Source organism: Lemur catta, chromosome 10, assembly GCF_020740605.2.
Source record: "Lemur catta isolate mLemCat1 chromosome 10, mLemCat1.pri, whole genome shotgun sequence".
Taxonomy (NCBI): domain Eukaryota; kingdom Metazoa; phylum Chordata; class Mammalia; order Primates; family Lemuridae; genus Lemur; species Lemur catta.
Window position 1 is genome coordinate 67,349,613 of NC_059137.1, and position 13,534 is coordinate 67,363,146.

At 37.4% G+C, this 13,534-nt stretch overlaps 1 protein-coding gene across 4 annotated transcripts in view; it reads right to left on the reverse strand.

Moving 5' to 3' along the window:
• CEMIP2 (cell migration inducing hyaluronidase 2) overlaps positions 1-13,534 on the reverse strand; it is a 68,110-nt gene that overhangs the window by 27,296 nt on the left and 27,280 nt on the right. For all 4 annotated transcript variants that reach the window (XM_045563442.1, XM_045563441.1, XM_045563443.1 and 1 more), the window contains exons 6-12: positions 12,513-12,701; positions 10,589-10,758; positions 9,078-9,287; positions 8,474-8,679; positions 8,283-8,352; positions 5,057-5,185; positions 2,521-2,609 (exon numbers count right to left, since the gene is read on the reverse strand). In XM_045563442.1, coding sequence (XP_045419398.1) covers positions 2,521-2,609; positions 5,057-5,185; positions 8,283-8,352; positions 8,474-8,679; positions 9,078-9,287; positions 10,589-10,758; positions 12,513-12,701 — 1,063 coding nt within the window. The remainder of the gene's footprint in view (positions 1-2,520; positions 2,610-5,056; positions 5,186-8,282; positions 8,353-8,473; positions 8,680-9,077; positions 9,288-10,588; positions 10,759-12,512; positions 12,702-13,534) is intronic.

Below are 13,534 nucleotides of genomic sequence, written 5' to 3' on the forward strand. Positions count from 1 at the left end.
ACAGATGGTGGAGGTGTAGACTGGTGCAGTAGCAGTGGAGATAAAGAGTGTCATATCCATCCTTAGATTATATGACCCAAGTCACCTTACTGTAACTAGCTCTGACCTAAGGTAAAAAGTCTGACTCTAAGCCAACATCTATCCTTCTGGCATTGTAGTTACTGCCAAGTAGCTTTGCAGTCCTTACATAACATCAAGCAGATGGAAGAGTTCTGGAAAGGAGATGACACAATGCTCTAAAAGAAAGCCAAAAAAAAAAAAAAGTACTACGAAGCAACCTCTGATTCTCTGCAATAGCCCTCTCAACTTTTCTGAACTTCCTGTCCATATAAATCAATCATTGACCACTTGCTTTGATACCCTTTATTTTCATTTTCTTTCCCACTTGGTATATATAGAAAATACACTTAATTTTCCCAATTTTTTATCATCATCAATGAGCTTTCAGCACACTTCCCAACCCTTCCCTTAATCGTTCTTCTTTTTAAATGTACTAATTGGTTCTAATCTTTCACTTCTCTAGATGAAATTTTCCAATTTCAAACCAAGGGCTTTCTTGTTAAAATTTCCCATCTTTGGATTCCTGTAATTTCACATCTTGAAGAAACAAAGAAAGACTCATCTGATTAACTGTTGAGTCAACTTCCTCTTTGAAGAACAGACTAAATATCTTCTGGATCCCCCGAGCCTGATGTTAAATTCATGGGCTGGTTTATTACTCATTTATATTGGTTCTATCATTTATGTTAGTTTTATCATTTTTACTAAGGTCTGAATTGGATGAATACATGTGGGCATATTCTACACACTAGTTTATACAAAATCAAATGTATAAACAAACTGCCAAATGTCTTGCTACTTTTCTTCTGTAATCAGTTCTTTTCAATAACAACTTAGAAATGGAGTCTAGTTTCTTATCAATTTATGTATTTATAAACTGTTAGAGAAATAAATAATAGAGAGGGGAGGAAACATTACCATTTTCTTTTTTTCCTCTTCCCGCGCCCCCACCCTAGATTATCATTTTCATCATATCCCATAGACATGTCTGGTAAAGAACTTCTTAAGCCATTATGGGTAAATTGTTTTATTGTCAAGTCCAATTAAAATATCAATGGACTCAAATATGTTTACTCCTTCATTCATATATATATACACACACACACACATACACACATACCCATGGTTATACTTATATACACATATATACATACATAAATAATTTTTCAAGTCAGAGAAGAGAGCAGGTTGTTTATGTTTAAGGACTTTCCTGGCAATACTATGCAAAGTACACATTACTAGTTGTACCAATTATAATAAACTCTTTAAAACTACAAAAGCAGCCGTGACATTTTAACATATACTTCTTTACCTTGCCAGCTAATATTCTCTTCTTGGTTCATAATTTGTTGTCATCTATATATTCCTTTTTCTTCTTAAGTTTATCTCCTCTATTTTTCCATTTCATATGCTGGTCAGCTATAAGGTACCCAGTACCTTGTATTTTATTTAAATAATGTCCACAGTTTCTGGGTTTTTAAATGCTATCTGATCATTGCTTTAAATATTTCAGGCTCAACTTGACCTTTGAGGAATCCTGATGAGCAATTTTACCCACTGCACTATTCCCAGATTTCTCCTGACCTCAAGCCTTATTAATGTGTCTCAAGAATCCTGCCTTGCATTTAAGTCAGAGTCACCAACCTACAGTGTGGTACCTACTTTATTCCCTTATGAACCACTGGGTCTGGTATTCTTTTCTTAAGTATCTATCGACAAAGCCTATTAAATCTAGCACCTTAGTAGCTCCATAAACTGGCCAGTCAACTTCAAGTATAGAAAAATAATATGTACAGTTTCTACTGAATGTGACTTTAAGTTGCCTTCTTTTCCAGAAAATGTTATTTTCATTTGAGACATTTTATTTATTTTGGCTCACATACAGCATGTAGGAGAGCTTTGCTGAAATGCTGATCCAATCCCAACCACATTTTATGGTTATGAAACAGTAGCCTAGAGCCTGGCTATGAACTGAATCTGAGGCTATGAACCACTGAACCAGAACCAGCTTGATCATCACATTGGGATCTTTCCCTTTGAAATAGGCTAAACGCAATGTTCCATTTTGACCACTAAGAATAAATTTTATAGGGTTTGGGTTTCAGAGATTAGACTAAACATCTTAGTTCAACTTGTTTTTCAATGAATCATACTCCATGCCAAATTTGGCACCTTTTTCAACATATCTCTCTACTTTGTCTTTCCCTTTCTACAACTCTAATATCAATTTACAGCCGTAAAAAAGGAGAAAAGCATCAACTTCTTTGGTATTTCAAAGAGAAAAAACACAGCCGTAGTACAGGGAACTACAGAACAAATGTTTGTCCCAAGACCCTTCTACAAACTTTTAAAACTTCATTTTAAATGTGTTGCCAGAGAAAAGAACACAATGTGCTTGAGTTAGAGAGTTTTGCTTTGGCAAGATATGGTTTGAATGTGATTGTAAAGAACCAGGTCTACCTTGCACTGTTATCCAAACAGAGGTATTCCCTTGGGTCAGAAGCACTAGAGTTGGTTGTTTTGACGCCTTTGTCAATGAATAAGCCAGCCTGAAAAATACAACAATGAACTCGAATGAATATGAATCCCAAGTTACAATTACATATATAATGATTCCTAAAAATAAGTTTCAGCTTATCACTTTTACCAAAAAGGGGGAGGGAAGGAATAAACAGCTTTGGTATTATGAAAAACAGCTCCTTTCCTGGGTTTCTTTTTTGTCATTTTATTCAGTTATTCAGAAAACACTTATTCAGTGCCTACATTGTGGAAGGCACCAAACATTACATATCAATTAACAAGAAAAATACGATCCTTGCTGTTATTGGCACAAAAAACTAGTGGGAAGACACGGAATTAAATTTAAAAATTACAGTCCTGGCCGGGCACGGTGGCTCACGCCTGTAATCCTAGCACTCTGGGAGGCCGAGGTGGGTGGATCGCTCAAGGTCAGGAGTTTGAGACCAGCCTGAGCAAGAGCGAGACCCCGTCTCTACTAAAAATAGAAAGAAATTATCTGGCCAACTAAAATATATATAGAAAAAAATTAGCCGGGCGTGGTGGCGCATGCCTGTAGTCCCAACTACCCAGGAGGCTGAGGCAGTAGGATCACTTAAACCCAGGAGTTTGAGGTTGCTGTGAGCTAGGCTGATGCCACAGCACTCACTCTAGCCTGGGCAACAAAGCGAGACTCTGTCTCAAAATTAAATAAATAAATAAACAAACAAATAAATATAAAAATTACAGTCCTGTTTGATAAGCACACGATAAAGGAAGTAGACGATGCTTTGGCAGAAAAGAAGGGCACCTGAATAAGGTCTTTTCCCAGGAGAACGTAAGAAGATTCAGGGAATGTCTACTGAAAGAAGTGACCTCCTAACGCTGCACCTGGAAGGATGGAGGGGAGTCACCCAAGCAGAAGAATCGGTGGGGGGCACAGGGCAGGGGGAGGGTGGAAGCAGCTGATGAGCCAGAGAAAAGTGCTCAAGGGAATAGTTTGTACAGAAGTCTGGAGATGACGGAAAGTGTGGAACATCCCAGGGAAAAAAAAACCCTGGGTGGACTAACCAGCACATATGGCGGGAGGAAAGGTAAGGAAGGAGGCTGAAGAGGAGCCAATGTCAGATTATACAGAGATAATATGCTCTAAGGATACCAGAAATTTAACAATGGCATCATAACCAACTGCATTTTAAGAAGAAAAACACCGTTAGCTATAAGATGGGTAATGGATTGAAAGGGAGCAGTGAGCCACAAAAAAAGAGGGAGAGAGAGACAAGAAAGGAGATAGGAGATGATTTCAGTAATCTGGAAGAAAAAGATGACCTAGACTAGCAGTAACAGAAGAAAATAGAGCGAGAATTCTTTAGCAGGTAGAACTGATATCATTTAATAATTGATAAAATGTTCAGGGATGAGGAAAAGAGCAATAAAAACATACATTTTGGTTTGGGCAACTAGGTGACTGACTAGTGGTTTCCTTTGCTGAAACAAACATACAGGAATAAGTCTGGGCCTAAAAATAAAGATTTTAGTTTTGAACATGTTTTATGTATGTGTCCCTGAGACATTCAAAGGGTGGTCAGTAAAAAGCAGGATAAATGTGAACAGCCTGGACTAGATGCAGATTCAGGAATTGAAGCCACAGGGGCCAGGGAGTGTGTGTGTGTGTGTGTGTGTTTGTATTTATGAGTGATCCCAAGACAGCAGGTTTCTTTTTGAAAACTCCCAGGGTTTGATTTCCTTTGGCTATAAAGTACTCTCCTGGACAGTCATCCCCAAATTCAATAAATTAAAACCTAATTATCTACTTATATTATTTAGACTGAATATTCTTATATAGAATTGATTACTACATATCATCATGGTATATGACATCAAAAAATTAGAATGAGGTGCTTTTTATACACTTACAATTAAGAAAATTGGAGAATTTATACCTTGAAATGCTACTTTCGATAATTACTAGCCTTAATCAACTATTCAGCTCATAAAAATCATAGTTCTGTATAGGGTTTTTCCTCACATCTTCATCAAATGATTCTAATCTCTTCAAATTATAACACACTCAGGTTTTTAAAGGATCTTCTGAGTATCACAAATGGGAAGTATTGATTGAACTTTGGTGTGGGTCACCTCAGGATAAAGGATCTGGGCATTATATGCCTAAAATAAAAATAATAAAGTGTCTTGTGAGCACAAATGAACCAAATGCATTTCTCAACGGGAGTGGAGGGTAAGTGCCCAATTTCACGGAAACTAGAGCTCCCAGATGGCCTTTCAGTTACCTGATCTGTGTCATCTTAATCAAATATTTTTAAGCAATATCTCACTATTTACGTAGTTAGTATTAAATGCCTAGTAGGACACTCAGTCAGACACTGTGAATGAAGAGTAGACAATTATACTTATTAACCCCAGAAGTATATTATCTAATGTGTACATCCCTAGAAACACGTAATGATGTTAAAGATTGGAAAGAAGGTGAGGAACCTACCTTAAAATTTGAATGGACCCTGTTGTTATAAAATATACCTAATGGAGTGAGTTCTGGTTTTGCTAACAACTGCAATCCACTGGATTCCCCAGTAGGTTCCTTGTGGAATAAATACCATATTCCAGCATCCTATAAATGAAAGGGCAAGATCATTAAAAGCCTTATTTTATAAAGCCACTCTAAGAGACAGCCTCGTAAACTGCTTTGCAAGAAAGTTTAACCTTTTTCACACAAATTTTTCATTGTTTCAGGTTCAGAACTGGCTATTAAAAATGTGTACATAGTTCATGATGGGTAGCTTAAAAAAAAAATTGTGCACACATCTAGCACCCTGAAAGCAGTTACATCATTTTTTCTTTTAAAGAAAATTTAATTTTGCTTGCAGGCTTAGACAAAAGGTAGAAATAATTGGCTAACACCAAAATTTACATTCAAAACAACTTTCCCATCATTATCTACTTTAAAAAGTTATGCAGCATTAAAACCAAATAAGCTTTCTATGTGCCCAGGACAGCACGGCCATTAAGCAATATGGTTTTCTTCTGTTTACCTCCAAACCTGATCAATAGATGAGTCACTCCTATTAAACAACTGTCCGCCAACTTGCAGGGCTCACTGACTTCTTTCAAACAACTCCAATGCCCTTCCTGTCCCGAGGCAAATTTTTGCCAAAGGAAAAAAAAAAAAGAAAAAAACCACCACATGTATGAATCGGGATGCTGTCTCCGTCTGGACCCTGTCTGTTCAATTTCAGTCTTACTGACCAAAACAGGAACAGAACAGTTTCAAATTTTTTGACACTCAAAATGAGACATGAAAATGGAAATAAATGTTCGTAATTCTCATGGCAATTTTTTTAGTTTACAGTTGAATTAAAAATCAGCCCAATGTGAAGGACAACTTCACATTGTGGAACTTGGGATTAAACAGGTTGTTAAAACTTAAACGGTGTAAAAGGAGATATACAGTAAGACTATTCTCAAACATTCCGAGTCTAATGGGAACTACAGAGATAACTAAAATATAATATATGTAATAAGTACTATATTAGTTGAGACAAAGCATTGGGAGCATAGAGGAGAGACATGAATTATGGAAAGCTTATAGAGCTACACACCAAAATGAATGCAATATTTAACATTTTCCCATGATAAAAGTTTACAAAGGGGTCTTAATAAAAACAAACTACTCTTCAAAATGTTTGCTACCTCAACTCTTTTGGGAACAAAACAGACAACTCAATGGAATAAGACTTGGAGTGTCAGGAAGAAAACTCGATACCATAACCTGCAAGCCGAGGGCAGAGCGGGCCCTCCTAGGATGCAGCGGAGTTTAGGGATGTGGGGTTTGGGGAAGGTGCCAATAAGAGGGTAGCAGTTGCTTCCTGTTAAACACTGTGGTGTCCAAACAGGTAAAAGGACCTTTGTAAAAGGCAGTGGAAAGGTACAATGAAAAAAAAAACGGTTTGATTTACTTTGGGAGGAAAAACCCTGCCAAAATTCACTTTACTGGAACAGTTCTTCTAGAAAGAAAAGAAATAGCTCACAGAATGAAAACAAAGAAGAACATGCATGAAATGCTTTCTTCTTTTCTTACATGAGCCGCAGTGAGGGTATCTGGTAACCTCATCTTACATTTTTCAGACTCTGCAATTGCTTTAATCTTCAACCCCTGACTTTTAAAAAGAGCTGAAAGGAATCTTTGCCCTGCCTGTTGACTTATAACGTAACATAGATCAGACAGTGACAATGGGTAAGGCTGCAGAGCAACCTCTTGGTCATCTTTACTCAAAAACTCATTTTCTGGCCGGGCACGGTGGCTCACGCCTGTAATCCTAGCACTCTGGGAGGCCGAGGCGGGTGGATCGCTCGAGGTCAGGAGTTCGAGACCAGCCTCAGCAAGAGCGAGACCCCCATCTCTACTAAAAATAGCAAGAAATTATCTGGCCAACTAAAATATATAGAGAGAAAAAAATTAGCCGGGCATGGTGGTGCATGCCTGTAGTCCCAGCTACTCGGGAGGCTGAGGCAGTAGGATCGCTTGAGCCCAGGAGTTTGAGGTTGCTGTGAGCTAGGCTGACGCCACAGCACTCACTCTAGCCCGGGCAACAGAGCGAGACTCTGTCTCAAAAAAAATAAAAAAATAAAAAATAAAAAAAAACCTCACTTTGTAATTAGACACTCTCAGCACAAACCCCACACAGGCTCAACACATATTTTGTGGAAAAGGAATAAATGAAAACCTGAAATGATCAAATGCCCAGGTCTCTGCCCTGTCAAATAAGATCTTCAACTGACAGGGACCCCCAGGTTATGTTTTATGTTTTTAAGGAAAATAACACATGTGAGTTCAACCATCACCCAATGATGCCTAGATTCGTGTTATCTCAAAGAAATACTCTCTCCAATTAATCTTTTACTTCATCCTAGGGAAACAATGCTAGGAATTTCTTTCCCTTTTAAAATTCTAAATGCCACATTGTACAAATATGAATATTATTTCTGTAGTTTTCAGCACAGTTACAATCTTAATAGCATAATGTCTTGAAAGATTCTTTTTTAAATTATAAATTAGTTTTAAGTCACAATTATAAATGTCAATTTCTCCAAGCTTCTCTGGGAGACATTTCTACCATCCAAAAAGAGTTCATTTATCTCTCAAAAATTATTCTTGTGTGTGTCTTAAACAATTCACAGCACATATGTGAGTTCAGCTGCTTTTCCAAGGAGATGAAATTCCCAAGTGTATATAAATCTTTGCATTTAACGAAAGGATGTGCCCCTTGACCAAAGTGACAACTGTCACAGTATTCTACAAAATGATCCATTCCCATAGAGAAAAGCTAAGGCTTTCTTTGTTCATCAACACTAGAAACAAACGATCAGTTATTCAGCCACATGTGACTTAAATATGAGAAGCCAGAAAGATTATACATAATACACCAAAAATGCGCTCTGGAGATGACAGAACTCAACAGATTAGCCCACCTCTTTTCCTCCCTTTGGCACCTGTCTTATTATACTCATAGACACTAACTGGCACAAAGGATTCAAAGAAATAGAATAACAATCTCAACCATATCCTGCTGTCAACTAAGCAAGCAGTAGCAGAAAACAATGTCATGCTTGGGTTACACTGGCACACATGACGTTACATCCATAGAAATCCAGAGGATTTATAAACAAGAATAATAGAAAAGATCTGAAAACACTTTAATATTATTTACCTGTGAGCCTGCAGCTGCATTATTAATCAGATTATTATTGGGATGAGCAATCCAGAAAGTTGAAACAGCCCTGCAAGGCATTTTTGAAAGTGATTTAAACATTCTTCAGGAAAAATCCTGCCCACTAAAAACTTCCCCCAGAATATCTTCCCCAAAAGACGCATGAGTCTTTCTCTCTGCCAGTTACTCACATACAGTCGGTGGCAGGCACAGGGATGTAATTTCCAAACACTTTGTCACGGATGCTGATACACATGGAGTTGTTCCTATCAGTGGGGAGGAGAGTGCCCGGCTTGGTGAGGAGTCCCAGATTGTGGAACAAAGTATTTCTCTGTTCAACACCATCTTCCAAAAAGAAACAATGCCCTAGTGTGTCAAATCCAATGGTGTCTTTTATCTGCAGAAATACAAGTGTATAATGTCATTGGTAACAAGATTGATCGTGATTTAAGTAACAAGTGCTATTCACTGTAGCATGTTCAGTACCAAGGCAAAAAGAAGATTTAATCTTAGCAGAAGTGGCAAAATTAAATGCCAGGCTTTATTTATCTCTAAAGAGGATAATTTGCTTAGATCCCACAGGGACTAAATAAAATGAAATTTAGAAAGAGAAGAATCTGGATGTTAAAAAAGTAGGCCTCCTTCAGACAGAACAATCACAGAATTCTCAGTAAGAACAGGACAGAATAAAGCATGTGGCTAAACAGTTTACTTACATTAGAGTGAGAAGTCATGAGAATTAAGGAGCGTTAACTGTTTCATTAGCGTGCGTCGACACAACGTAAGGCCACTTACTAGCAAGCCGTTTGTCCCATGCACAGTGATGCACCTTGAGAAGCTGTGATGGATAGACAGGCCGTCCACAAATGTTGCATGTCTGTACCCTCCTCTGTAATCCACGTCTCCACACAGATGAAAATGAAGAGGATACCGCCCCAGCTGCTGCTGACCCATGTGCCTCAATTCCACATGAGAAAGATGAACTGAAGTAAAATTTTTCGTTATCTACAAGACAAGGAACCAAAACCAAACTGATACTTTTCAGACTAGGAAAGTGGCAAAAAAATATTGTTTTAATAGACAACATCTGAAGGAGAATATATATCAAAACATGTATTTCCTTTTGCAACCTATTTTCCTGAATTGCCAGGTAATAATTTAGCAAATAGTTCTTTACATAAGCAAATGCTTTAAAGAGCCATTTAAAATAGCCTTTAATTAGGAATAAAGGCAAATGTAATCAGGAAAACTGCAAAAATGATCTCTGCATAAGTGTTCTGATTTGTTCGAATATTTTAGGGCCAGGCATGGTGGCTCACACCTGTAGTGCCATCACTTTAGGAGGCCAAGGCAGGAAGACCATTTGAAGCCAGGAGTTCAAGACCAGCCTGGGCAACATAGCAAGACCCCGTCTCTACATAAAATGAAAAAAATCAGCCAGGTGCCTATTCCCAGCTACTTGAGAGGCTGAGGTAGGAGGGTCGCTTGAGCTCAGGAATTTGAATAAAAATAATAAAAAATAAAATACATAAAAATTTTTTAAAATTAAGTTAAAACATATGTAACCTTTCTTTCCAGAAATACTAGGCAATTCAAAATAAATAAAATAAACATACATAACCAAAATGCAGCCTAGAAGTCCAATAGATTAGTATATAGAATACGGCTTACCATATATAGGTGCTCAATATTTTTACAAAATAAAAATCAAGAAACATTATTACAGAAACATATTTTGTATGTGCATGCTACTGCTGTTTATCCTTTAGTAATATCATGTTTTTAAAAAAATCAATTGATTCTTTAAGAAATAACATGCATGGATACCAAAACCCTTCATTTTTGTCTCTATGTAATTCATTCTTCCTAATATTTTGATTTAACTCTTTTTTTTTTTTTTTTTTTGAGAGAGAGAGAGAGAGAGAGTCTCACTCTGTTGCCCGGGCTAGAGTGAGTGCTGTGGCGTCAGCCTAGCTCACAGCAACCTCAAACTTCTGGGCTCAAGCAATCCTCCTGCCTCAGCCTCCTGGGTACCTGGGACTACAGGCATGTGCCACCATGCCCGGGTAATGATTTAACTCTTCATGGAATAATTCTTGACTGGTTTAACTACAGGTCCAGGTCAACTAAATGAAGGTATAACTTTCTCTTTTAATTATCTAAAACCTGCTCATTGTCATTTGAGAGAAGTGAAATATGATTTCTTTTTAATATCTATATATATCTCATTCTAAAATTTGAAAGCTTTTTTAAACATGCATTTAGCAACCAAGATTTCAAATAAATCATCAAATCCTTTTGCCTACCGTAACATGTCCTCCAAAGGTATCATAATCAAAAAATTGGCACTGATTTTCTGCGTAGCAAGAGTCTTCCATTTCTCCTTGGATCACAACATTCCGGGTGAGAATTCCAACCTCAGCTCTCATGTCTACACCATCTATGATCTCACCCATGTGCAGGAACTGAGGGGTTTCTGGTTGATGTGGGCAAGGAAAAAAAGAATTTTAGAACAAAGAAAACATAAAATTTACTTTGAAAAGACATTCTGCAGTCTCTAACCCCAAGATATCATCAATAACTTACTGTCTGCTTTTATTCTCTAAATCTCAGAACCACAGAATCCCAGGATGCAGGGATTTTAAAGATTATGTAGTCCATCCCCCCACCCAATGCCTGAACCCTCACTACCAACTGTTCTGTCAATCTCGAACTGGTGCGTTGCCAGACAGCTTGCTCCTTCATGAAGTAGCTCAATCCTCCCTTGAACGGCACTAATAACCTGCCATCTGCCTAATGATCCATAATCTTTCTCTCTGGTTCCTGCCCATATGCTCTTGGCCCATTCCCCTGAGGGCATACGAAGAACTAAATGCATAGTGAGTCCATAAAACAAATAGTTTTGTATATGTTAACATCAGGGTATCAAGTGTCCATGCTTCTACTCGAAAGCTAAAGTAATCTGCATTTGGACATTAACAATACAGAAATTACCATCCTTTCTTTCCCATTTTTTACTTTAACATTACTAAGCATTCTTATAAATTCCCTCCTTTACTGGAAGTTTAGATGCACTTTAATAATGAGCTTTTCTCTGATGCTTATATAAACTCAGGAAGGAAAAATACACATAAATCATGGGAGATGAGTTCATGAAGACTCATCATGTAGACTTGTTGACAAGAGTGGGAATTTCCAAAAAGATGAATGCCAGGACAGATGGTATCATAGTTATGGGGGTTTTTTGGTTGTTGTTTTTGTTTTGCTTATGCCCTGTGTTATCAACAAGGAAAAGTACAACACTGAATACAGCACAGGGAAAGAGTGCCAAGTGAGCCAATCACTTTTTCTTTTTAAGCAGAAAATTTTTCCTTCAACTTGCAAAACCCTAACTTACCTATTACTCTAAATGACTGAAAAACCGAATGAGCACTTATTGAACAGTTACTGTAAACTCTTTTGTTTTATACTATAAATGTATAATCTTGAGTACAGAAGCAAAGAAAGCAATATGATAAGTGAAATGCATAATGAATTCCATAAGTGAAGCAATGTGCACAGGGGCTTTGCCTAGTGTCAGGCTCAAAATAAGTACCTGGTAAATGTCAGGCATTCTTCCTATACACAACCTACAATGAGAATCTTTTTGTGTGTTCTCCTTTCAAAACGTATTATTCAAGATTATGATGGGACATACAGTCTTATGAAAATAACTATTTAGTTTCATTTTAAATATTAGTGAGATTTACTTTTTGCCAAGCAAGTAAGCAGGCACTCAAAAGCCATAGGATTTTTTTTTTTTTAATTAAGAAAGACTTCTTGGCTCTTGGTAAAATGAGTAATTACCAATTATAATATACAATTAACAAAAAAATCAAGAAAGACTTCTATTAAAAAATGGATCTAGTTGATAGCTGGGTTTACTATTATCTGATAGTAGAAAAATAAGGAAAAAACTGGAAAAGACTTTGGAAAATCAAGCCATCTAGTCCACATCTTTTTTTTTAACAAAGAAACTGAAGCAAAGAAACACTGATGTGGCCTGCCACGTATCATTAACAGCAAAATATTGCTCAATAACTCTGGAATCTAGTGTTCAATGCAGTCCACCGCTACAACTTTCAATATTAATGATGATGGTGGTGGTGGTGGTGGTAACTGGGAAGAAAAAAAATTCCAGGAATCAAATCCCAATGTGTTTCCCAAGAAGTACTCTGAGCAATCTGATACCTTTGACTTTGACCTGAAAATGGCTGCACTCGGGACATGGAAGAAGAGTGAACTCCTCTGCTTGGTACATAGAATAGTCTGTGCTTGCGACCACAATTTGGTCTCCGGGTTTCCAGCTACTAACATCATCCAGCAAATGAAGCTTCACTCCATCCACAACCTCTACCCGGAAACCTGAAAGAGAAACGCCTAAAGCAAAAAAAAAAAAAAAAAAAAAAAAGTGATGCATTAACGGTAATTTTCCCTTCTAAATTCAACCCTCTCACTGATTCACAAATCAAAAGATAAGGTAACCACAATTCAGCAAACTGTTACTAATGCTAACTGTGTGTCAGCCACTCTGCAGATACAAATGATAAAAATATGAAAATATAGATCCCTGTCCTGAAAGGGAAGAATGCCCCATACATCTCTAGCCTAGCCATGATGGGACACACCATGTTACTTTAGGAAACTGTTCTTTTATCATTTTGAAGAAAGCTCTCAATCCCCAGATCTCTTGCTGTATTTCAACTCAGTGCTAAAACTGTATTACTGCCCCCAAACTATCTTAATTTGTAACAAGAACATATACTCAGGTAGAAGTTGCCAAGCACAGAACAGGACTGTAATAAATATCAATGCTTCCATTTGATCCAAGCACAGAACAAGAGACAGGATATTAGTGCACAATCTTAATATTAAGAATAAAAGTCTATCTCAGAAAATCCCTCATTTCTGTGCCTTTGCTCATGCTTTATGCTTTACCTAGAATGTCCCTCCTTTCTTCTTTACCAACCAAGATACCTTTTTATAAAGTTCAGGTGAATCTTCAAAGACATCCCAAATTTCCTTGCTGGAAACAACCTCTCTCTCTCTGGTATTCTCATGGTATTCTCTCTGGTGCTGTTCATACCTTCCTGAAGGGAGACTAGCTCACTTCCTTAGAAGTTGCAGCAGGGAAGGCAGCATAGTGCATCCATTTATGTACCCACTACTCTGTTTGTAGTACAGTTCCATGGATATCTGCTGACTAGGAGAGT